At 35.0% G+C, this 26,292-nt stretch overlaps 1 protein-coding gene across 1 annotated transcript; it reads left to right on the forward strand.

Moving 5' to 3' along the window:
• Nucleotides 1–234: 234 nt before the first annotated feature.
• LOC112953509 (long-chain fatty acid transport protein 6-like) lies at nucleotides 235–17,453 on the forward strand. The gene is made up of 10 exons (XM_026046584.1): nucleotides 235–712; nucleotides 1,524–1,736; nucleotides 2,510–2,668; nucleotides 4,128–4,252; nucleotides 7,511–7,705; nucleotides 9,109–9,199; nucleotides 11,359–11,557; nucleotides 11,958–12,055; nucleotides 13,229–13,359; nucleotides 17,277–17,453. The coding sequence occupies exons 1-10, from the start codon at nucleotides 235–237 to the stop codon at nucleotides 17,451–17,453; spliced, it is 1,866 nt and encodes a 621-aa protein (XP_025902369.1).
• Nucleotides 17,454–26,292: the final 8,839 nt, after the last annotated feature.

Raw genomic sequence — 26,292 nt, forward strand, 5'->3', positions numbered from 1 at the left:
CTTCTGTCCTTACCAATGTGCAAACTTATTTAATCCTTTTTTATTATTATTTTTAARTAGTGTAGACCTTTGTACTTTTAAATACTTTTGGTAAAATCCAATATGCTTTTTAAGGAGTTTTTAAGATAATTGATGGAACTGCAATAACATTTTTGTCTTATCTTCTTAAAATTTGTTAATAGTTATATAAATGCATTGCATTTTACACCCAATCTGTTATTTCCCCCTTCTAGCATGCTATACACTTGGCTTTCAACATTTGCTGGAGGAGCACTGGTGCTATATGTATCTCTGAAGATATTTTGCCCATATTTCTGGGATGATCTGGTCTTTTTCTTGAGACGGAAGCGGTTTAAATTGATACTAAAGAAAAGAACAAGCAATGGAGTTCTATCATTAATAGATCTTTTCCTGCAGAGAGCAGAAAAGACTCCCCACAAACCATTCATCATCTATGAAGGGAAAGTACACACCTACCAAGATGTAGATAAGAGAAGTAATAGGATAGCTCAGGTCTTTCTGCACCATGGGGATCTCAAAAAGGGGGACACGGTGGCCCTGCTCATGGGCAATGAGCCCGACTTCATCCACGTGTGGTTCGGACTGGCCAAGCTCGGCTGTGTGGTAGCTTTCCTCAACTTCAACATCCAATCCAGGTCCCTCCTGCACTGTATTAATAAAAGTGCAGCAAAAATGTTAGTGATAGCTGAAGGTAAGTCCCATGTYGTGTTTGATTTACTACTGACTTCTTACTGCTTTATGATATTTTTTCTTTTAAATAGCAAAACGGAGATCAGTTTAAAACACTTCATAGAAACATACACATATTCTGGGTACAAAAGAGGGGGTTTAATGGTGTAAATACCAGAAATATACTGAACTAATCAGCATAATAAAAGACTTCAAAGTGAAACTCTCAAAGCACTGAGCAAAGTACTAGCAGAAGTAACTGCCTCAGAAAGGRAAAAATCTGGCAAGAAACTGTAGATATTGACTCCAGTATGACTCTTACAAGTGACTCTTTTTTAACTAGCAGCTTGCACATAAAAATTTACAATTACTTTGATATCACTTAAAATAAATTACTTGGGCCAATGAGGGGCCCATGTTGAGCTATCTTTCTGGCTCTGTTGCTTATATGTTAAATAATATTGAATGATTTATTTCACCTTCCTATTCTTCTGTTCCCATCACTGGGAAAGAGTGGCACTCCTGAGTGGCACAACTTCCATAATTTATACATAAAAACTCATAAGGGATCATTAGTTGGTATGTGTAACATGCTTTGTAATATATAAATGTATAAACTGACTTAAGTTAAATTTGACATTTAAGCATCACCAAGTAATAACAACAATGAATTTTACCTATTACAGTTAATCTAACAGGAGGAGTTATTTTTATGTGTGCAGTGATAGATTCATTGTAGGGAATGGGAGAACACATATATCCAGTGTAGGAAATCAGGGTTGTAATTGAAATTATTATTTTAATAATAAGTACATGTTTCTTTAACTTGGCAGACTGTTTAGGATCAATRAAGAAGGACTTTATTTTTCATCTCAAGGACAATAACGTTGCCATCTGGCTGATGAGCAGCAGTTCTCCTTTCCAGCATGTTGATACTATATTGGACAAATTAGACAAGGTTTCTGATGACCCTGTTCCATCTCACCTTAGATCTGTGACTAACCAAAGAAATACAGCTATGTATATCTTCACATCAGGAAGTACAGGTGAGGATGTGTAGTAAGAACTTTCTACTGGAGCTTCCTTAAATTTAATTTATGTGGCATAAATTTAGCATAAATTTAATTTATGTGGGACCAAGACAGAAAGGCGGAAGTTGAATTTTTATCTCAAGATAGTAAATTATACAAGAATTCATTTACTTAAAAGACATTTTTTCCTTGACATAACAAAGGAATAAATCTATTTAGAGATTTTTTATTCAGACATATTCCATGTCTGAATGCCATTTCTTAAGTATAACACCAATAAAGTCAGACTCTACGCTAGAAAGAAGTATGACCAGCACAAGTACTCAGGCCTTAAAGGCAAAATGTGTCCTTAGTGTTTGGCCTTCAATAATAAAGCTTCTCACTACCTCACTGGGAAGGAAAGGGGAATTCCTCCTCCAGGCAATCTGAACATGAAAGCTGTTCCTATTGCAAACAGCAGCTGAGCAGCAACACTCTTCATAAACTTTTCAGTTCTTGCTTTGTGGTGAGGGAAAACTGCATACTCAAGTAATCTTCGTCTGCCTGCAGATTTGTAGGGACTTTGATCCCCAGAGAGAAAAGGGCACAAGATCAAATCACTTTCAAGACAAACAAATCAAAGAAGCTGATAGACAAGGGAAATTACCTAAAAACCAAAGACTTTATCAAAAGACTGAAGCATAGGACAGATACAGATTCACAAGAGGGGAAAATTTTGCTTGTACTTTCCAAACAGTTAATCTATAAAAGAGCACATTTATAATTATTTCCTCTTCTCACTTTGACAGGTTTTCCAAAAGCAGCTATCATTACTCATCTAAAAGCCCTAACTGCCTGCTCAGCCTTTTTCCTCTGTGGGACAGTTTCTCAGGATATCATGTATATCACTCTTCCTTTGTATCATGTCAGTGCTTCTCTTCTCGGCATTGGTGGATGCATTGAATTAGGTAATATTTACCGTCTGCTGAAATTCCATTGACTTGCCTTCACCTCAGATGATTCAGGTCCTTGAATTAGATATTCTTCACAATTCCCTTAAGGTGGGTAAGGTAAGAGTAAAGAGAGAGAGAGAGAGAAAAAGGATGATTTCATCTAAAATTTCATGGTAGTTGTTATATGTATTTTACTAAGTCTTAGTAAACAAAATACAGAGAAAATACAGGGATGTCCTGAATACATCTCACCCATTCTATTGACATCTCAYTACATGTATAACTGTCAGTGCTGTATCATTTTAATTTTTGGTGAAAATCTCTTATCATTATGCTTTGTAAGTAATAACTGAAGAATTAAATTTGTGGAAATAAAATATGCAAAAAGTCAAGTGGCTTACAATCTTCACCATTCTTGGATGTAAAATTGTGACAATCACATGAAAAAGGATGTGGTAAGRAAACCTGTCCTTAAAGTACTTTGCACTTTTATTTTTTTCTCTCAGCTACACATTCCTATTTATTAACTTCTAATACAAAATTCAGTATCTTATRCTTTCATCTATTATTCAAGTGGTGCTTAGTTTGAATATATTTTAATGAATATTGGCTCTCTGAAATAAAAGAATAAAAATTAGTGTACTCATTCATAGTAAGTATTTTCTATTTATCTAAAAATAGTATAYGATATATATTGCTATTAAATAATAATAATAAACCTTTTCTAGAAAATATGTCTGCCACTTCTATGTCTGCCATTCCCTTAGACGGCAAATAGTGAAAAAACAACAAACTTTTTGATTATGTTATATGTTATAACATAAACATGTTATATGTTTATATAATGTTATAAAAGGCAGATTCTTCAAATAAGAAGCCAAATCCACAGGATTTTTTGGGGTATTGTTGTTTTTTAAGAGTTTTCTGGACAATTTTTATTAAAAGACTAGGTATTTTTAGTTTCGATCTTACATAAAATCAGAACGAAAATATGCTTAACTGCAGAGCTGATAATCTGTATATTACATAATTAAGAACAAAACAAAGTCTTAATATTTCTTATGCACATTTCAATAGAAAAGAAGAACTGGGGTAGAATGTCCCCCAATATCTCAGCTTGAACATGAAACAAGAGGACACTGAGGCAACCATATTTAAATTGAAAATTTAAATTATACAAGATTAAATTTGTGTAATTACAAATTTGAGTACGAAATTGGTGTGAATAAATCAGATTCATACAATAAATATAATTAATTTCTACTCTTTTTCATACTTTTTTTCATACTTCTTTTTTTTTTTAGATGCTGGCACTCCATTGTTCTAGGCCCATTTAACCTGCTACAAAACTTTCCACATTAGCTGAATTAAGAAAATATGTTGATTTTTTTTTTTTTTTGTTAACAATAGTGGTAGAAGATAGAATATATTATATTGGTTATTTTTAACTTCCTTGTTTGTTTTCTTTACTTAGGAGCAACTTGTGTTTTGAAGAAGAAGTTTTCAGCAAGCCAGTTTTGGAATGACTGTAGAAAATATAAAGTAACAGTCTTTTTGTATATAGGGGAACTTTGTCGTTACCTTTGTAATCAGCCCAGAGTAAGTTCTTGTCATAGCTTCAGCTTTAAAACATAGTAAACATTTTAAGTTGTAGGGATTTGCCTATTTCTTGGTGGTACAGTCTTTTCTATGCTTGATTTTTTTTTCAGAGTATACAAATATGGGGGGACTGGTGTTGTTTGAATATAAAGGATTTACATATGTATAAAACTGTCAGCACTGCAGGATGACTGCATGTTATGTTCACATGTTGTCTTTAATCCTTCTATAAAGTGAAGCTTGTTTGGCTTTTAGTGTGAGTTAAAATGAGAATGGAGGGCAGGTCAGTAAGGAAAAGGTACGGGCAGTAGAAACTTTATCAAACTTGACAATAAAAAGCAAGTAAGAACCAAATTAAATGATTAACTGAACAGTGCACTGCAGTGTTATAAATTAGTTACTTATTAAGAAAAAATTATTCTATCCAATATTAAATTCTGATAAATTTTCTCTGCATGGCTTTGAATGTGTAAATGAGTTTTTTTTCTTTTTTTTTTGGAAAAAGATATATATGCTTTCCTCTAACAACACTTTTTTTTCACTGTTGTATGATGATAAATTCACCTTTATAAAGACATAGCAGTACTAATTTAGTAAAAAGTCATGGCTGTTCCTGGTGTAAGAGCACTGAAGGACATGAATTTTGATTATATTTAGGACAAAATTAACATGTCACTAAGCACAGCAGCAAAATAAAAGTATACATGTAAGCCCTAAAATACTTATTATATTTGTAAGCCCCAAAACACATATTTACAATACTTTTCTAGATAAAGATGGAAATTAATAAGATGGGCTAATTCTGCTAGTATTATATTTGGGAGTTTGGAAGTTACTGGAGGGAGGTGACAAGAAGGATTCCTACCTCTCTACCACAGAAAACATCATGTACTAGTACAAGGTTCACATGCTGTCCATCTGGTCAGAAATTGGCTCAGGGACTAGGAACAAAGGCACAACAGAGTCCATTTGCTCATCTGAGCAGTCTGGATGTCAGAATTTGTGTGGTCCGAATGTAGGAAAGGGGTCAAAGAGAAAAAAGACATCATCAGGCCATGAACAAGCCAGGAAAGCTGTTGGCCAGAACTCCAGCCCTTACAAACATTTTCTCAGTACACAAAACAAACAACAAAGGAATAATTACCTAGGTTAAAATACTTATACAAAGGTCTCTCCTCCAGGAAAAGGCAGGAAGGACTTTCTTTACTTGGCTCAAAGACTGGAATTTAACAGGGAGAATATTGATATTTAACTAGCAACCAGTAAATAGAGAGGGGAAAAGAAAGTTGGTCTGCTTAAGTTCAAGAGTTTTGAGGATGCAAATAGAAGTAGATCAATGTAAAGGCAGAGTTCTATCAAGAGGATTAAATGTTATACTGATCCATAATGTGTAAGATCTATAGTGTGTCATGAAGATTCTTCTACATTGAGACAAGTGCAGGGAAATAAACCAGGCAGGAACATTTCAGCTATTTTCTGCTGCTATGGTTTGCCATAGCACAGCTCAGTCCCAATGTTCCTCAGATCAGGGCCACCTAGATGAAGAACTGTTGGAGTAAGCTCTAGCTCACATTTGGGGCAACAAGCTGTGCTTCCTTTCATAGAGCATGAAATTGGGTAAGAATATGGATTTGGGAATAGTGAAGACCTCTGGGTTTCCTAACATAGATATAGACTATAAAAACCTAGCACATATCTCCACAACAGCATCTGTGTTCCTGTCAGAACTAATAAATATGAAATACAGTACTCCATAGGGGCTATAAAAAACGGAATATATACTGAGAAATATTTTTACAGAGAACCACATTAGTTTTAAAAAGAAGGTAATTCAAAATTCAGAGTAATGCAGGGAAGTCTTACAAATTCTATCAGGTAGTGGGCAAGGTAATTATAATAGTTTTCCTAGCTTTATACAATCCCTTGAGCTCCTGAAATTTATTCTCATCAAGCTCTACAGACCTATAATCTACTTTTAAAAAAGAAACATTGCTTCATCTTGAAGTCTTAAAAAGCAGAAGTGAGACAATATGAGGTATGAAGCAACAACCCCAGCCTGCCCACCATGTTTGGATTTGATCATATTGACATGTGCCATGCAACCATGCCTTTGGGATTAATTATCGCAACAGCAGGAGAAAACAGGAGTGATTATGCAGAAGAAGGGAAGTCTTCATTCCTGGTTTTAGCAAGTGAAGGTTAGCCTGCATTACAGCTGAACTTACTGAAGCAAAGCATGTCGAATTTGTCTGTCAAAAGTGCAGTCCTGGATCAAACAAAATTGTCTGACCCTGTCAGAGTGAGCTCACATAAAATTTTGTTGATAAAAAGTGAAAATACTGATTCTATTAAAATATTTGGATAAGATTCTTCTTAGGTTAATTCTTTCAACTTTCCATTTAGAAATCACTTTYATTTTATGTAGAAAACAATTGTATCACATATGTTACAAAATTCATAATCACACCATAAAAGAAACAAAATGCTGTGTTTGATCTTGAAGAGACCATTTTTCTAGACCTGAAAAAAAAAATGGATTTTCACTTTGCTATTGTTCAGTCATGGAGACAACTTAATCAGTTCTACCTCTCCAGAAAAGCTGTGTTTTCTCCGCAGTCAGACTCTTGACTCTACTTCTTACCTGGGGCTTTAATGTGAAGGGTGCTGGGCAGTCTGGTCCTGTGATGAAATTATTTGGTTAAATAAGCACCTGAGTCATATCATAATAGTGATGTGTACTGAGTGATATCATAATAGCTGGTGTGTACTGAGGAGATTTGACTATAGGTCTGATAGCAACTGTGTTGAATTTTGACTTCATCACATGCAGAGCTGAATATAAGCGGTCACAAGTGTTTTCTAAGAGAGTATGTTACTTACCTGACTGGTTTGGAAAGAAATTTCCACTCAGTGGGAAATGGCACTATTTACAGTATATTTATTTACCTTTCAAAAAAAAAACTTTTAAACTTTGTAATAGATAATATAATTTGTCTGATGGCATTTGTAAGTGAAAATGCCATAGAGAACTATAGGAATAAAGAAAAACAATTCACATATTAAGAAATCCTTTCAATCTTATACAAGAATTTTGGTAATTTTCTGATTGCTTTTTATAAAACCAATAGCTTCTTGAGGGTATGTTCATCAAGTTGTATTTTTTAAAGAAAATTTTTTCTATTAGGAAATTTTAAATCAATTCTATATATTCAGACCCATTATCTCCACTGCGATGTATTTATTTTTGCCTGTTCACAGAAAGAGGAGGACAGAGTTCACCAAGTGCGTCTGGCCCTAGGAAATGGCATGAGACCTGCCATCTGGAAAGAATTCCTGAGGAGGTTTGGATCAATTAAAATATTTGAATTCTATGGAGCCACAGAAGGAAATTCTTTCTTCTTAAACTATACAAATAAAATAGGAGCTGTGGCCCGTACTGGCCCTTTCTCAAAGGTAAGTGTAAACAAGTCAAGCAACTCTCCCCTCAACTCTCTCGAGCCCTTCTCCTTTCTGCAAACAAGCAGGTCAAACAAATAAATATATAGGAAATTATAAGGACAAACAAAATGTACAGGTTTTACCTAAGGAGTCTGTTTTCCATGGAAACTAAAATCTTAATTTTTAACTCTCCATTGACCCTATTTTCTGTTCATGTATTGTAAGCTAAAGAATACAGAAGCCTATAACAACTAAAACTACAGCATTTGTATGAGAGATTTTCTCTCAGAACACATTGAAATTACCCCATGGCATAAAAGCAACTATACATAGGATCTATTAAATGTGACTTWCATTGAAGTTTATTTATCATTAAACCAAATATTATCTATTAAGTGATGAAGTAGAAAACAGTTTTTATGTGACTTTTGGTATACATTTGGAAATACACATTTTAGAGAAAACTCTCACATAAATTTACTGTTTGATTACATCTTGGTTCATTAAAATTAGCACCACACCTTCTCCAAAATTAGATATACACACGAGCTAGACTAACAAAACCTCATCACCTAAGATAAATATCAGGCTCAAAAAATCTGAAGTACAGATTTCAGATTCGTGAGTATTGTTGAAATTCTCCTTTGAGATACAAATCTTCTACTCATAAAAATGCCCTGACAGGTCCAAATGTTTTTCCTATGTGTATGGACTCATTTTGAATCATGAAAATTAAACTACAATAAAATGCTCTTCAAATGTTGCTGAACATTCAGATCAGCTAACATTAAAACGAGGTTAATGATTTCCAAATGATTGCTGCTTTTAATCTGAGATGCCGAGAATGCCTTCCCATGGCCCTAATAATAACTCCACAATGCTTTTGATCTTCTAGCAWTCTTAACTATGTGGATAGGGATGAAGGCAGGAAAGACTTAAATCAAACCATTGTGCTGTAAGTTTCCATTTTGATTTCACTGAAGTAATTTTTGAGATATCTGTAAATTTAATATGGATTTTTTTCAGAGGATCTTCTCGATTTGYATTCCAGTAATGCTACATGATTCCTAAGATGAGAATGGTAGTTTTTAACAAAAATCAACATTTTGATCCAAAGTGCTGTCCTATTTCATTTTACATAAATAACTGAATCACAGTGTACTATAAAACAGTGGATTTTTCTGTTGTCTTTGTGAAGAAATGAGGCAATTTCATCTGTATATTGAATGTTGTTTACCACAGCATGAATGTTTTCTAACATCCAATTTTTCTCAGTAATATTATTAGTATATTCCAAGCTGTTCCTAAACATTCAAAGTTAATAGAGGATTATTCATTAAAGTACTTTTAAGCAGATCTGCTTGAAACTGAGTAAGACTGTGTCTTTTTAAAGTATTTATATGCATTCTTTTATTTAGTTCCTATATTCCTTTGAATTGTTGAAATATGATGTCTGGAAACAGGAACTTATGAAGGATGAAYATGGAAATTATAAGAAAGCACCAATAGGTAAGGAAAATTATCAGTTATCTATTGACAAGTAACACAGCATACATAGCAATAATTTAGGGTAGGGACTATCTGCTGTGTGCATGTAGTAAAAAGCATTATGCTTCTTGACATGTAATTAGAAACTGAAAATTATTTAGGAAAATATTAATAGATACAGAGCAAAGGATCTATCAACAGGTACAAATAACAAAATAATGTGAGAATACAAATTATACTCAAGATTCGGAATGATTTTGCTCCTGCCCACCTACACCTTCTTACATAAATCAAATATCCGAGTGTTTCTAGTTTTTTTTTCCAAATAAAATGGACTAAAAACTGCCAGGTAATATTGTATTTTGAGACTAGATGTCCACAGATTTTTTATCTATGTGTGTGCATGTGTACATGTGTGCATGTGTACATGCATCTCTGTGATACCAAGTCAACTATTCTAGGAAAAAACTTCAGCATCATTAGCTTTGGTAAAACAGATTTAAACATAATCAGAATAAAGTTCCAGAAGTCAAATAAGATTACCTGAACAGCTGTACTAAATAGTATTTCCATATCAGATCTCAAAGAAACAGAAGCAGGTTTATTCGTAATCAAAGTGATAATTTTTATGAATTATTTCTGATAATTCATTATTTTCTGATAATATTTAAATCAAGCTATGATTTAAATATTATAATATTTATAATTATAAATACAAAAAGGCTAGATTCTTCAGTCTTCTGTTGACTGTCTTCTGTCCACATCAAAAGACAGAAATTCTAGCTTCCATAATGAAAGGGGTTTCATGACACGACTAAAATGAACTGTGCAAGTTTTTTTTTTTTATTTTTATGTGTATTTTTTAAATAAAGTCTTCACTCAGTGCAAAGTGCAACAGAAACGACTGCAAATTCCCAAACTGAGATCATTACCATGCAAACATGATACAAAGATCATTATCGTGTAAAAAGGGGTGGAACATTTGGCAACTCAACATATTTAGATGGTTTTATTCTTTTATTATAAAGCCTACACCTTATGTCAAGTGTGTGAGTTCATCTAAGCTGTGATACGAGCTTGCATACTTTCCACATCTAGAGTTCAAAACAAAAAAAAGAGGGTTTCATGTAAGGACAGCTATGCAGCTATGAAGAAAATTATTTGTTTAAAAAAATCTTCATAAATCTCTTGAAGAAAAAATAATAAAATGTTTGGAAGCTGGAAATATCTTTTAACATCAGAAGCAGAGTAGGAAATCAGCCAGTATCTATCATAGATATAGAACAATAAAAATGCATTTGCAAGGTCTGGGCTGATTAAAGTGAAATCAATGGGATTTTTGCTCTTCATACAAATGGGAATTGTAATGAGCACTGCTGAGTATGAAAATACTACAGACTCTGGGACCTCGAGGATGTTCTGTGGAACAGGCACACCATTGAATTTTCATCATAGAATCCAGTGTTTTACTGGATCCCTTTACTGATATGGTACTTAAGTGCAGCAAAAAGCCTGTCATTCAGCAAGTATTAAGCAGAGGAAGTCAGACACTGTGTTTTACTCCCATGCATTTTTTTTTAACTACCATCATCCTATTCAGAAGACAAAATTCATCCTTTCCTTTGGCAAACACTCCTTGTGAGAAAAAGATTTTGCTCAGGCTGTGAATAATATATGGATTCTTGAGAAAAAAACAAAAYGAAACCAATTTCAGTTTTATTTCCCTGTACTCCAGAATGAAGGACAAGYACTGTCAGGTGAAAAGACTTTCAGACACAGAAGCTTAAACCTTCTGAAAGAGCCAAACAGGTAGAAACAGGCAATCCTGCACTTGATATGAGGGACAAAAAACAAACCATTCAAGTACAAGCAGAGGACAAGCAAGTGCAAGCATGGAAAAAAAGTCTTAAATATCTTATAGAGATTTCATTCATAGTAAGTGGGCTGGGAGGCACTGGGCCAACAAAGATGTCCCTTGAGGTCTAGCTTTTCAGGAGAGAAGGAAACAGTATTATGTTCTCTCTTCCACTCACCTTTTTCTGTTGCTCAGGCAATAGTTACAGAGATGTAGCAGTAAGATAACAATGACAATCTGACTTGCAAATTTTCAGTATGATACCTAATGCTCTAATGAGTTMATCTCAAATACATTTTTTCCATTTTCTTTTCATGGCCTGTAGGTGAACCTGGCCTTATGGTTAACAAGGTGACACAGGACACCCCGTTTTTTGGATATGCTGGAAATAAAGAATTAACAGAGAAGAAACTCCTGCATGATGTGTTTGTGAAGGGAGATGTGTACTTTGACACAGGAGATCTCCTGGTGATGGACCATAGTGGCTTCCTTTACTTCAGTGACCGGGTGGGAGATACTTTCAGGTGAGATACAGACAGATATAGGAGATCTAATAGGATCATTTTTCCTCAGTATAAATCACACATTTACAGGAGTGGATAGCAAAGCTCAGACATGAAATTGATGTACATGAATTGAGGAAATTTTTTGGTTTTAACAAAACCATTAAGGATTTCATCCTAAGGTTTAGACAAAATGAATAGTTATAGTGGACAGTTTATAAAATTTCAGTCAATGGCATTTTCTTTTCTTATAAGGCTAGTGTTTAAAATGAGATGGCACTAAATCAGAACTACTTTTATCTGTCTTTAACTTTTCTGTTACCAGTAATCCACATTAAAAAGTGTTCATCACCTAGAACAGTGTATGAAATAAAAAAATTGTTAGCTAATATATATGTTTTTAAAAAAATATTTTCAACAGATGGAAAGGAGAAAATGTTGCTACTCTAGAAGTCTCTGAGGTCATTGGGATGATAGATTTTGTTCAAGAAGCTAATGTTTATGGAGTAAGCATAGAAAGTAAGAACCTTCTTATTTGTTTCACTTATTAAATCAAAGTAATAATTAAATTTCCAACTCATTTCTATTTCTATAAAATGCAACTGAATCAATAACACAGACATGAGAATTACAAGATTATAAACAACAGAAACCTTCTGCTAGAGCCTTTCATCTGAAAAATGCTAAAACAGGGACCATGCTAAAACAGGGACCATACTAATACACGATGTGTGAAAATACCTGTCACCATCTTATAAGCATAGCCCTGGAAGACATGTATTTTTTTGCAATTGGAATGTTCCCAAAGGCAKACGTAGCTCTATAAATAAAAGTGCAATATCAAGCTGAAAAACGGTAGCAAACTGAGTTACGAGCTGAAGGGGAAAAGAACTCAAGAAGAGGCATCTTCTCCATGAACAATCTGTGGATGGCAAAYTTTCTCATGCCACTGAAGAGCTGTTCTGTGCTTCCTATGAGTGACGGCAAACAAAGCTTAACACTGAAAGAAAACAGACTTAAAGAAGCAGTCAGAAAGATATAAGCCATTACTTAGCATTGAGGGAGATCAAGTGGGTTTAAAAATGAACAAGATTCATGAAAAGTGAATAAAAAGGATAAATCTGAACAGCTGGCCAGTAGGTGGCCAGGTAGAGAAATGGTATTCCAGTTCACTCATTTGCAGAGATGACATCCTCCTTCAAGTCGACACAAATAAACCTGTATCTCACTCGGACAGCACCTCCCGTTCTCATCACTGAGTACAGCTGACAAGCTCTCCTGAATGGAATGGCTGCATCTGTCTGGACCCTCAGGGCAAAGAATAACACACACCGTCAAAACCCAAGTCCTGGATAATAGGATCATCCTTGCCTAGGAAGGAAACTCAGAAAACAGGTTCAGTGCTACATACTTCCTAATAAGAACACATTGCTGACACTTTTTCATTGAGTAGKAACTTTGCAAGTAACTTAAACCTCCCAACATAAACTATTTTGTATCTTCTATTGAATGCTTTCTAAGAAGAAACTGCAGCAAACCAGGTTCAAAACCTTTGCACTAACCAATATTAAACCACTTCAAAGGTGATAAAGTTACCCCTTTCATAAGATGTAGATAACTATATGTTAGATGTAGATCTACGTAGATATACGTAGATACAGATATGTGATAGTGTTTTCAATGCTTTTTCAGATTATGAAGGAAGAATAGGGATGGCAGCTATTGTGCTTAGACCTGACCAAGATTTTGATGGAGAAAGACTTTACAAGCACGTTGTGGACTTCCTTCCAAGTTATGCCCGACCATATTTTGTGAGAATCATGGTAAGAAAAACATTTTTTTTTCTATTCGTATGTAGTTTTTGTCTTGTCATATTTTCCTTTAATACTCATTATCTTTAAGTAGCTTATTCTAGCGATTGTAAAACAGAGTAGAAGCATGAGTGATATTACAGAATCACAGAATCACAGACTGGTTGAGGTTGGAAGGGACCTCTAGAGCTCATATAGTCCCTGCTCCAGCAGGGACACCCAGAGCACGGGGCACAGGGCGACATCCAGGCGGGTTTGGAAGATCTCCAGAGAAGGAGACTCCACAGCCTCCCTGGGCAGCCTGTGCCAGGGCTCTGGCACCCTCACAAGACAGTATCTGTCATCTCACATGCGGATGGAACTTCCCATGTTTCAACTTGACGAGGGCACGGAGTGCACCCTGAGCAAGTTTGCAGATGACACCAAGCTGGGTGGAGTGGCCGACACTCYGGAGGGCTGTGCTGCCATCCAGAGGCACCTGGACAGGCTGGAGAGTTGGGCAGAGAGGAACCTCATGAGGTTCAACAAGGACAAGTGCAGGGTCCTGCACCTGGRSAGGAATAACCCCAGGCACCAGGACAGATTAGGGGTCGACCTGCTGGAGAGAAGCTCCACGGAGTGGAGTCCTGGTCCACCTGGGAGTCCTGGTTGACRCTAAGTTAACCATGAGTGAGCAGTGTGCCCTCGTGGCCAAGAAGGCCAATGGGATCCTGGCTGCATCAGGAGGATGTTGGCAGCAGGTCAAGGGAGGTGATTCTGCCCCTCTGCTCAGCTCTGGGGAGGCCGCACCTGGAGTACTGTGTGCAGTTCTGGGCTCCCCAGGACAAGAGGGACATGGAGCTTCTMGAGAGGGTCCAGAGAAGGGCAACCAGAATGATTAAGGGAATGGAACATCTCTCGTACGAGGAGTGACTGAGTGAGCTGGGCCTGTTTTCTCTGGAGAAGAGAAGGCTCAGAGGGGATCTGATTAATGTGTATAAGTTCAGGAAGGGAGAATGCAGGGAGGAAGGGGACAGGCTGTTTTCACTGGTGGCTAGAGACAGGACAAGGGGTAATGGCCAYAAGCTGGAGCACAGGAAGTTCCGTCTCCAGGTGAGGAGGAACTTCTTTATTGTGAGGGTGACAGAGCAGTGGAACAGGCTGCCCAGGGAGGTTGTGGAGTCTCCTTCTCTGGAGGTCTTCAAAACCCACCTGGATGCCACCCTGTGCCACATGCTGTAGGTGTGCCTGCTTGGGCGGGAAGGTTGGACTAGATGATCTGTAGAGGTCCCTTACAACCTTGAATATTCTGTGATTCTGTGATTCTGTAACTTGTACCCATTACRTACAATGGCCTGTTTTGTCACTGGCCATCACCGAGAATAGCTGGGGCCATTCTCCCATACAACAATGTCCTCTTATAAAAGGATGGTTCAGTCCATCTAAAATCTTTTCCTAACATGTTTGATGTAGAGGTGATTATTATTCATAATTACTGTTAAACATCAAAGAAATATCTTGTACTTTGCAAAAAATAACACAAAAACCAAATACTTTACAGCGAGGATTTCATAATCTAAGAACCAGAATGAACCCATACATGCTAGGGCATAAAAGCAGATCTGGAATACAATTTTTATCATTTAGAACTGCAAAGGCTACATCCTTTGAATGCTCCCCACAGTGTGAACTTGGACATCAGGACAAAGGAATATGAACTGCAAAGAGAAGGAAAGAACCTTTTGTTTTATCTGAAAACTCACATCAGAGAGTTTTCTGCAATGAATTTTTTGACAAATCTGTGACTTCCTTAACACAGAAGTTGTGTCTATAGGGCAGCAGCTGGACTGAAAAAAGCATGGAGCAACAAAGAATCAGACAATATAACACAGAAAGAGAAAGTGAATACTATTGTTGTTTATTTATTTTAAGAGGTAATGGAGAATTTTAGAGGGAAATAAGAGTATTAAAAGAACTTTAAGAATCAAGTAAGGCTATTTTTCAACTAATAGAGGTTACTGTATTTTGTATTTTAAAAATATGATGGTGTCTAAGGACAGCAGCGCCCTCTCCTGGAGAAAAGAACATTTGGCCCAGATTTGTCTCTACACGTTTATCAGACACAGGGRAAAAATAAACCTCCACTGCTTATATATAGCAGAATGTTCGAACTTAGTTCAATTTGTATGTTCTCTGATAAGTTTTCAGCTAATTAAAGGAAGCTAACTAGCTAAGTCATCTTTGATGCTGTTGAAAATTAAGAGATTGCCAGGAACAGTTCATGGATAGCTAAATATACATAAAATATTATTAAATCACAAAACTGATTTTATATTAAAATTAAAGATGAAAAAATTTATGATTTTAAAAAGCATCCTAGTGGAAAGTAATTGAAAATTTATAAAAAGAGAATGAAAATTTTCAGGGTGAGACAAGTCAGAAAACATAGTTCCTCTTCTAGAAAAAAAAATAAAGAAAAAAGAATTAGCTCATCTTAATGATGACTGTCAAATAAAAACATGAAAGTCTATTGCAAAAATTGATTTGATTTCAGATAAAACCTGAAATTTTTCAGCTGTCCATAGGCAGGCTTTTTCTAATTTGGCTTGCAGCCATGGTGAATTTTGTGAAAAATTGAGTGAAAAAGTGAGTTAACTGTTTTTCTCAAGCTCTGTGAATGACTCTGAATGCAAAGAGAAGGCCCAGAGACAACCATGTGGGAAATAGGTACTCAGAAGCAGTAACTTTTTCCTCAGATTTACTCCATTTTATACCTGCAGAAAGAAATTACAAAGATGTTTCTGAGAACATCCTGGGAATTATTCCAGCTTTTTTTTTTCCTGTTCTGTCCACCCCAACAGTATTTGTCTGCATAAAATTCTGACTTCATACAGATATACAAATAGCATCAGTGGAGGATTTCAACAGAAAATCTCAACAGTATCTCCTCACAAGACACATTTGAAAAATATTTAATACCTAATTTTACTAAACTTTCATCTTAATGACTGCAACTTTTTAAATAATTACCACAGAAGTTTGATGTTGGCTATTCATTTTGAAGTGAGCCCAGTTGCTAATGACTGAATCTTATTACCATCTGGTAGCTATTCAGAGGTTTTGTGAAATGTCTTGGTGGTCTAAGCGTGGTTTCTATCAAAAGCACTGCCAAAATGACTGGCAAGCTTATTATCAACCTCTGCTTAGAAGCAAAAGACTAAATGAGACCAGCACATATACAGTGACCAGGGCAAGAGGAAACTAATTGTATTATTATATGAGAAAMAAAATAAAAAAGAAACTGGGGAACTGAAGAGTTACCTGTTTAGTTTGAAGAATAATAGAAAAATTTGGCTACATTGAAAACAGACAAGCAAATTGCTTAAAAACAAGGCTTTTTAATTTTTTCAGAAATGAGAGATATATTTTAATAGGCTGGTTTCTATATTGCTCTCATACGCTATCATGTGCAGACCAATTTGTTCATGAAGTAGCAATTGTATGATTTTTGTATAGCAACTACAGAAACTTCTTGCACATCAGTTAATAACACAGAGGCATATTTAATATATTTTTATTTGGTGTCTTCAATGAAATTTAGCAGCTGGAAAATGGAGGAGAGTCAGCACCATAAAATCAACCAACTCTTTGCAAATCACCAAGAAATGTTCCATAAACTACAGATTTTGTGATCAGTTGCATTAATGAAATTTTTTACAATGCTCTTTTAAAACATAAACTGGTCAATTTGGATTGGATGCAGAGGAGAAAATAAAAAAGAATACCTTTAGATTTAGGTTTCATTGTGTCTGTGAATCAATCAGTCTTTCTAACTCAAGCCATTTATAGCAAAGCTCTATGATCCATGTTCTTCAGTAACTGTCCTATTTTTTCCCTGACGTAGACAGAAATGGAATACTGTACTTTACCTAAATTATTTCTTTTTTTAGGATGTTATGCAAACTACTACAACTTTCAAGCATCAGAAAATGCATCTGGTGAATGAAGGATTTAATCCAGAAGTTATACCTGACCCTCTGTATTTCCTGCATGAATCTGCACGTTCCTATATTCTTTTAACAAAAGAGATATACAAGGAGGTGATATCTGGTGAAATACGTTTATAGAGTACACAAATAAAAAAAAGTTCTAGAACACAGAGAATATATTTTAAATAAACTTCTATTCCTAATTCAGTGGAAGTTAATATACTGTATTTGTTGTTAAACCATAAAATAATCAAATTATTCTCATTGTGACAAGTTATTTCATGATAAGACAGAGCCAGAATTGTTATGCATGTTGGTGTACTCTATCTGTTCAAATTACTTCCTTTGCTCTCACATACAAATTTGTATCTTTTATTTCTCAGTGATTCAACCTATTATTTTTGTTTAAGCCACCTACAGCCTAACTTGAATATGTGGGTTCTAGATTAGATTTTAATACTGGTTTTGCTTCAAGAATGCAGATATTTGTAATAAAATTTTAGATGAAACAAGTCACAGAACTTTATAAAATACAGAACAGGTAATCAAAAACATAAGCAAATACGCACTAGCTGTACATGCATACTTCTGTTCAAAGTTTATTAATTATATTATATATATTTAATCACAGCATTTTGTAATGTCAGATTATTATGGGAAATAAACATACAGCACTAAAATACTTTCTCCCTTCTGATCATTTTATCCTCTACATTTGCTCTTCAGAAAAATTAATGAAGAACACGAGATAATAATTCTCCCCATGATGCACAATATAAAGTCAATAGCTTATTCACTTATGCATCTGCCAACTCAAAAAGGATTTACATATAATTTACATTTATCTTAATARAGATTAATCTTCGCAGACACTCAAAATATCACCAAAAGCATTCATACAATATATCAAAGAAATATTTTACAGAGACACTCAACACTATTATTTATAGTCTTATTTTTAAAATAATAATAAAATGTTATATTATTTTTAAAGATTTCTAAACTTGCTATCATGATTTACTAATCTCCAAAAGAATATTTCAAGATCTACAGAAAACATAATAATGTTTGTAATGTAGGATGCTGCAATTTTGTAGATATAATAATGCAATCAGATGATAAATGCTAAATTTGATATAGCATACTGCATTCAGTACAGTATGTTGCACATTAAATGAAGTGAAGCAAATTATCAGCTTAATACTTTTATATTGAATATAAATTATATTTAGCTCTAATGTTTCAAATGGCTTCATTTTATAGACATTGCAATCGATAAAACCAAATATAAACAATGTTAGTAAAACAAATTGCTAATTTATGTTCTTTAATGAAAAAGAAATATATCCTTCCAGTAATGAGATGATAATGTTGACAGATATTGGCATAATATCTGCTGGCTTAATAGTGGAAGGAAACACTTAAAAGGTAAAGTGTCACGTGAGTTCAAAGCACTTTACTTCAATTTTAAAATCAATAGGTATTGCAAAGCGAACAAGTCTTTATATTCATATAATCATGACAGAAAGAAGTCATAAATTGTTAGCTCTGCACAGCAAAGACCATCTTTTTCTTCTGCTTTGCATATAATTCCTCACAACAGCATTTGGTTTCAGCAATACATGTTTCATATGCCAATAAATTGGCATTTTATTATATTATTATCATTTTTATTATACTATTACACTCACTAATAATTTATAACAACTTGCTGTAAAACATTTAAAAGGAATTTCATTTCACAAACTAAAGTATAATCTACTGAAATCCAAAAGCAGTGTTAAGGATTCGCAAAAGTACCTTGAAATTTCCTCTTAGGAGGCACATAGAGACTGTGTATAACTATACACTGTTCAGGTAAGGAGTCACCTTTAACAGTGCTAACTTGGTCATCTCAAGTACCACAAGATGGTAGCATTTCTGAAAAATRTGAACAATACTGCCACTCACTTTCCTCCCCAGTAAGTTTCAATGCTCAGAATTTTGTGAAACAGCAACACTTAGATTTTTTTATATTATTATAAGATACYTATACTTTTCAAATAATAAGCATAACATAACTGAATATATTGGTCCACATTTATAGGCACTCACTCCTTCTACAAGTGTTTATCTACAAAATAAATGACATCTGTTTTTTGTCCAGGTCAATTTAACATTTTAATTAATTCTTTGGCTAAAGGAACAAAAGACTTACTGATAAATCTATGTCCACAGCAGTGTAGGAATTATTAGTACTCTGGAGCACTTAAGTAGAATGCCAAATAGTCTTGCTAAAACTGGAGAATCAAGGTGATGAAATGCAGTAAAAATGTATCAGGAACTAAATGCTAATGTCAGTTGTACCTACAGAAAAAAAAAAAAACCAAAAAACTGCAGAGCAACACTTTGAAGATGAAAATGTGTCAGAATGCAGACTTATAATCAAAATTGTTAAAATCTCAGGGCATTTTTTTTCAAAAGTAAGTACAAGCAAAGCAAATTGTTCATTATCCATGAAATCCATATAAAACATGCTGCAACCACAGACCATTAAGGTTACCCTAGATATTCAGCACTGTATACAAGTTAATTTGACTTGCACAAAAGCTTTTAATTTTTTTTTTTTTTTTGCTTTTTTATTTTTTTTCCTCAAGTCTAATGCAGTTTTCCTGCTTCCAGAAGAGCTCAGAGCACAGCAACAAGGGCTCAGCTAGAGCTGCACTCATCCATGAAGGAGCAACCGAAAATGCTAACAGGCAATTTTCATGACCTGCAGCTGCTGACAAACAACCTGCCTAACTATGCATGCAAACTGCCTCTGAAAACTCTTACCTCTTTCTAATAATGTTAAAGCTTTCAAATCTAGATGCTTTGAGCTACACTTTAGTTAGATTTCCACAAAAGATCGTGAGTAATAAGGCCCCAGCTAAGGGCAAAGACCTTTTAAAAGAATTCGGTTTTTCCTGTTCCCCCCCCCCCCCGGGCCCAGTTTCCTTTGGCCCCACAAAAGCAGAGGATTAGCACCAAGTTTCATGATCTGCAGGCCTGAAGCTCAGAAAGGACTTCAGGTTAAAAGTCCTTCAGAGGCATGGGCTCACTGCCCAACCACAGGCTCCTCTCAGCCTGAGCAAACAGACCAAGCCAGTTTGGCATTAAGAAACTCTGACACAAGGGGAGAAATGGGTAGGTTGCTGAAGAGTCTGTGAAATATATATTGAGAGCTTTTAGAAAAGCATATGCCAGGCTTTTGGCCAGGACATTTCCAATAGCTTGTAGGACCTACCCTAGAATATGATAAAATGACTGGAGCAGGCAGCCACCCCGTCACCAGGATACAGCATATCTGAAATGCTCATACAAGCATTTCAGCATCAAGCATCAGGARTGGTCATGTAAACTCTTCTGAAACTGTTCTGTTGGTGTGGTGAATATCAGGAAAATCTGCCTTACAGATGACAAGCTTTTAAAGTGAATATGTATGATATCATTTCTTAAGGCCCTTCCAGCCTTAAGGTCTGTTAATTTTCATTCAAAAAGTAGCATTACCTCAGGCTTTGTAAGCATTAACAAGGTCTAGGTGACCTGCCAAAATCCAGGATCTGGGAGGTTATTTTGGTAAGAAGAGAAGAAGATTGTGGAGTCAGGTATTGTTCTATACTCTTTCATCTGCTTCACAGTTCAGAGCCTTTATCAGTCACCTCTTCCAGAATCAACCATTATTTAATGCTTTTTTTTTTTTTTCTTTCCTCCTTAGGTACTTCCCCTGATTGTGTCAGACTTCAGTGCCATATCTGCTTTTTCTCTGTTATTTCTCTTTTATATTACCAGACATCTTGTTCAAAGCAATACCAGTAAAATCTCCTCATTTGCTATTTTAAATTTTCATTTGGATGTTTTTGCATTTACTTTGGAGAAAGACATATGCATTCACATAAGAAATTTTCATCCATCTTAGACAAGTTGAAAACAGCTGTTTAAATAAGATTTAAATCGACAAAAAAACCCTAAAACATTACGTTAAGCATTTCTACACACATCAACACATTAGTATAGTAGAATGGTGTTAAACAACACTGACATGTACAAAGAGATCCTTAAAGAAATTAGAGGGATTGAAGATTTTATAGGCTGACCAAAGCCCTTGTGACAATAGGATAAAAGTTATATAAAGAAGAATAAAATCCTTAATACATTTAGATTTTCAACAATAAATAGAATATTCATTTCTTTACTTAAATTCTGTAATGCCTTTATCTATCAGGATACAAGCATTTTATCTGCTGATAGTGATGTTTTTCTTTTAAGATCTAAAGAAACCACATAAAACTTACATGCTTTCGCCATGCTACAGGTAAAGAGAACCTCTGAAAATAAGTTAATGAGAAAATGTGTATAAATATACATTCTAAAGCTGTATATGTATAGAACTGTATATGCCACAAATGAGAAAAGAGTGTCAGTAATAGACATACATCCACTTGCACTATGTGAAGTATGAGTGAAGACATGCTTTTTGTCTCCATCAACAATTTTTTAAGATTAATCAATAACCATTAGCCAATTAGCCAACAACCATTTTTTYCTAATGTGTTCATTAGCATGTGTGGACTCTGCAGTCCATTCCCCACAGCAACACTTCCAACCATTATGGCTATTGCCCATGCCAGGGTCACATACATGACAGTCCTGCAGGATTTCAAGGATGTTCAGCATCTGGGTTGGTGTGCAACAAAACACAGGCACCTTTCTACTGATCATATGCATGATTTAACTTGTCCTAGTGCCACCTCTACCTATGAATGAATCTGTATTTACATAAACAAATCAAGTTGTAAAACAGGCTAGATACTCAAAATATTTCCTGGAGTACTGAAGCAAAGCATATGTAATGGAAAGGATGAAAATGAAGGCAAAAAAAAAAAAAAAAAAAAGAGGTTTTGGAGAGCTAAAACTAGAGCTTTTAAAGCAATCTGCCCAAAAATACTTAGGCTTTTGCATTCATACAGAACCAGGCTGCCCACAGTCACACTACCCAAAAGCACAGAGTCCTCAGGAGCTAACAGCTTCACAGCTACAGAGCACAGGATCCTATAAGCCTGGAAGTCCAAAATTTCAGAATTTTTTTAAATGGTGGTTAGCAATAGGTAAATCAATCACATTTTACTACCTAGATGATAGTTAAGCTTTGAAAGTCGGCACCAAGGGAGAGTTGTGTTGCTATAAATATGCAAATATTCTTCAAAAGTCAAACACAGCACAGAGGAATAAGGGCAAGCAAAGCTCAGCTCAAGTAATTCTGATCTGTATCTTTTAATAAAGCACCATGAGAGCAGAATTTGATACTTAAACATACTGAAATTGGACCTTGCGTGAAATAAAAGTTCAAGGAAGTGGGATCTCTTCTCTAAGAGCAGAGAAGATGTCAAAGCTGAGATGACACTAAGTAAAATCTTCAAAGGTAAGTTGCTTATATTGCTTGTTTTGCTGTTCTATTCAAGAATATTATTATTATTTTCCAAATTCCCACAGATAAACCACAATTTTAAGAGGCCTCAAGTCCGCGTCAAGGAAAAAGGAATGTGCACAGACAAAACACAAGTTTTAAATTGTTGACTGCTCCTTAGAATCTGAAGTTATAAAACATAGCTCTCAAGCTTAAAAAAAAAAAGTATTAAATAGAATTTACCATCAGAGATTGCATGCATAAATATATTTGCTTTAATATATAAAAATTTCCTTGAATTTTAACAAATTCAAAAAAGTTCATCCAAGTTTGATTTTGGAAAGCTTTTACGGAGTGTACCTAAAACAATGCTGGGTTGTTACTTAACAAAGTAACAGCCTATGTCTATTTAAATCAACATATTTAATAAATTCAATGTATATTAATCAAACATCTAAATAAAAAAAAAGTCTACATGTCTTTAAATCAGATCACCCTGAATTTTGGGGAGATGATTTGACAGAAGTGTTTGTAAAGAAATTTATTGCCTACTTAGTGAAAAAACAACATATTGCTTCACGGCTATTGACATACTCACTTACCCTTCCTACAGGATATTACAGAAATTTCCAACAGTGACTTCGTGAGCAATGAAGCACTTGGTTAAGAAATTCTTCTAGAATGACTAAGTTATTTTCACTTTTCTTTTCTAGACAATTATGATAATACAACTGCAGTATCAAATTACTGGTCCATTTTAGTTACAGAGAAAGGAACTATGTTTTATATTGCTTGCATCTTAGAATGTATTCATTCTTGCATTGGGCAACAGTTGTAGTAAGTAAAATTACCTAAGAAATCTTTTCAAAGAGTATTTAAACTATTAGATCATGTTCTGTCAAACAGAATGTATTTTACAAACAAACTCTGCTGTATTTTGCTCCAAGACACATAAGTTATGCTAGAGTGCACCATAGTTGGAACTTTAAATAATAAACAGTCTTACATATAATTAACAGTGTAGGATTGCCCATACCCAAAATAACTTGTTATTTACTTGAACAATGTAGATAATATAAAACAATCATCTACTCTTACTGTGTATATATGTTTATTTTTTACAAACTGTTTCTAATAAGTGGACATCTCTACTGACACATAAATACTTATAAAATCATATTTATTTTTATGAGCATTCTAATACAGAAAGAATCTTTATCCAAAATTCTGAGTACTCAATAATTTAAAGTAAAATAAACAAAGCTAAAGGTATAACATTGATCTACTCACCTCATTAAGCAAAAATTAGGGAAATTAGGGAAAAAGCAAACAATAGTCTGCATATAACAATGAACTATAAGCCTATGAGTCCTCCTTCCTGGGAGCTCAGATGGAGCTTACAAGGACACACTAAGGGTAAACAGACATCAACAATCTTATCACAAGTACCATTTTCATTGTAAAATAAATATCATACAGCATGCTTTGAGGACTGGGCCTTTTTGAACTTAGAGCACTCCATGGTCTTGCAATGACCTTTGAATCAGAATGGCCAAGGTGGAATGGCTACAGGATTAAGACCATTCAGAGAGAGGGATGCATCTGGAGCCTCACGAATCATTTGTGAGACAGAAATGATGAAGAGGTGTAGATAGATTGTATGTGTTTGATCCTGCATGTTAGAGGCAGTAAGTACACATCTCAGGTCTGTCTTTTGATAGAAGGAATTGAAAAATATATGGTCCAGAAGTAGGTACTTATTTTAATTCTTGTCCACAAGCTCTATCAAATGACTTTTCTATATATGGAATAGATTCAGTGGCCACAGAAAATAATGTTTAGCAATTATATTGAAAACATTATAAAAAATTACTGTGTTGAAATACAGTTTAACAGTAATAGATTTCCAACTGCAAAGTTCTTAACACTGTAGAAAGGTCTACGAAGTGGTTGTTCTTTTAACTTTTGATTGCATTGTTTACCCAGATCTCTCACACCATTCTTCTGCTCTGATTTTAAAACTTCAAGGAGATGATTCTTGAAAGGACTTGGACTAAAATGTAACACAATCACACTCCTTCATTTTTGACAAAGCAAAGAGTGTGTACCAGGGTTGCTGAGGCAATGCAGTCCTGTGGGGGTGAGGAGAAGAACTGAACAAGATAAGGAGCACAGCACATCAGTAGCCTCTGTACCCTTCTTGCTCTTGCTGAGGTGGACRCTAACAGTTATTCTGTAAGGGGGACTCAGAACAATAAACTCATCAATGCAAAGTTGTGATTAGTTTAAAATGTTGAAAAAACAGGCTATTTATTAGGTGGTTATTGTACTATATTGTACAACAGGGTACTAATGTGTAATAGAGTAACTCATTCAAAAAAATTTGGCCCTGCATGCAAGGCTTATCCTTGAAAATTACGTTTTCATCACCCTGGCATGAAAGCAACATTTTGCAACAAGAGAATTCATCTAGATATAAAAAAAGTTATTAAATTAAATCCAACTGAAGGTTTTGGCAAGAAAATCCCTTTCAGGAACAAGAACACAGTTATTTGCTCACGTAATACTGATTTTTCATGTCTATACTTGCCTTTTTGTTACCGTTTTCTTTTTTCTTTTATTGCCAAGTTAGCTATTTGGTGATACCTACATGTTTACCTCCCCATTCATAAGAAAAGCAATTAGTAACATAGACACACCCCAAGCAGCTGGATGCTGAAAGTGCTCAGTTGTGTGAAATATTTATGGCCTTCAGCTAAGAAACACTCAGAAAGTGACAAGCACACATACAAAATTTATCTTCTGTGCATATGATTGTGATTTGATCAATCATTACAGTATCATTGAAATATCTGATTGAGGCATGTTTCTCTTTAGCCTCATGAGGTTTATCAGTCAAGGTATATGACAGATCTCATTTACATTTCATATGAAAAGTTACATAAATGAACATGAATTTTTTCCCCCCAGAAAAACTTCTCAGAATACTAGTAGGTACTTTCGGGTTCAACTACAATCAGCACATATTGGAGCTTCTTAGGACTTCCAATAATTGAGGCCCTGGTGGTGTTAGAGTGGGCAAGAGACAAAGGTGTCAGGCATTGCCAAGATTACCTCTTGTTAATGGCGCTAATGTACCTCACTTGGGATCCCCATTCACACATACCCACACACTATGGGCACAAAAGATCTTTTTAAAATCAGGAAGAAGTTCTTGCTCTTTCTTCTGGGTGGTTCTTGCTGTATCTGTGCCTCTAATTTTACTCCACTCCCTTCTCTTTACTTGAGTCCCTAGACCTGATTCATCCTTTTGCCTTGTCTGGGACTATGGATTGGCCCCTAGGCTCTGCTGTGTTTAGGTGCTATGGGTCAGGGGAATGTCCTGCCTGTGTTTGGGATGCCCTGGTACCTGGCTTGTCTCCCCTGCCTTACTGAGCAGCCCTGCTCTTGTGCGGGGCAACATAGGACTACAAAARTGTTTTCTACATTCACATTTTACACTAAGAATGCTTGAGAAATGATTCTCCCATGCATCAAAATAACTTTGCTTTC

This window comes from Nothoprocta perdicaria, unplaced genomic scaffold (genome assembly GCF_003342845.1).
Source record: "Nothoprocta perdicaria isolate Ctin4 unplaced genomic scaffold, notPer1 scaffold_45, whole genome shotgun sequence".
Classification (NCBI taxonomy): domain Eukaryota; kingdom Metazoa; phylum Chordata; class Aves; order Tinamiformes; family Tinamidae; genus Nothoprocta; species Nothoprocta perdicaria.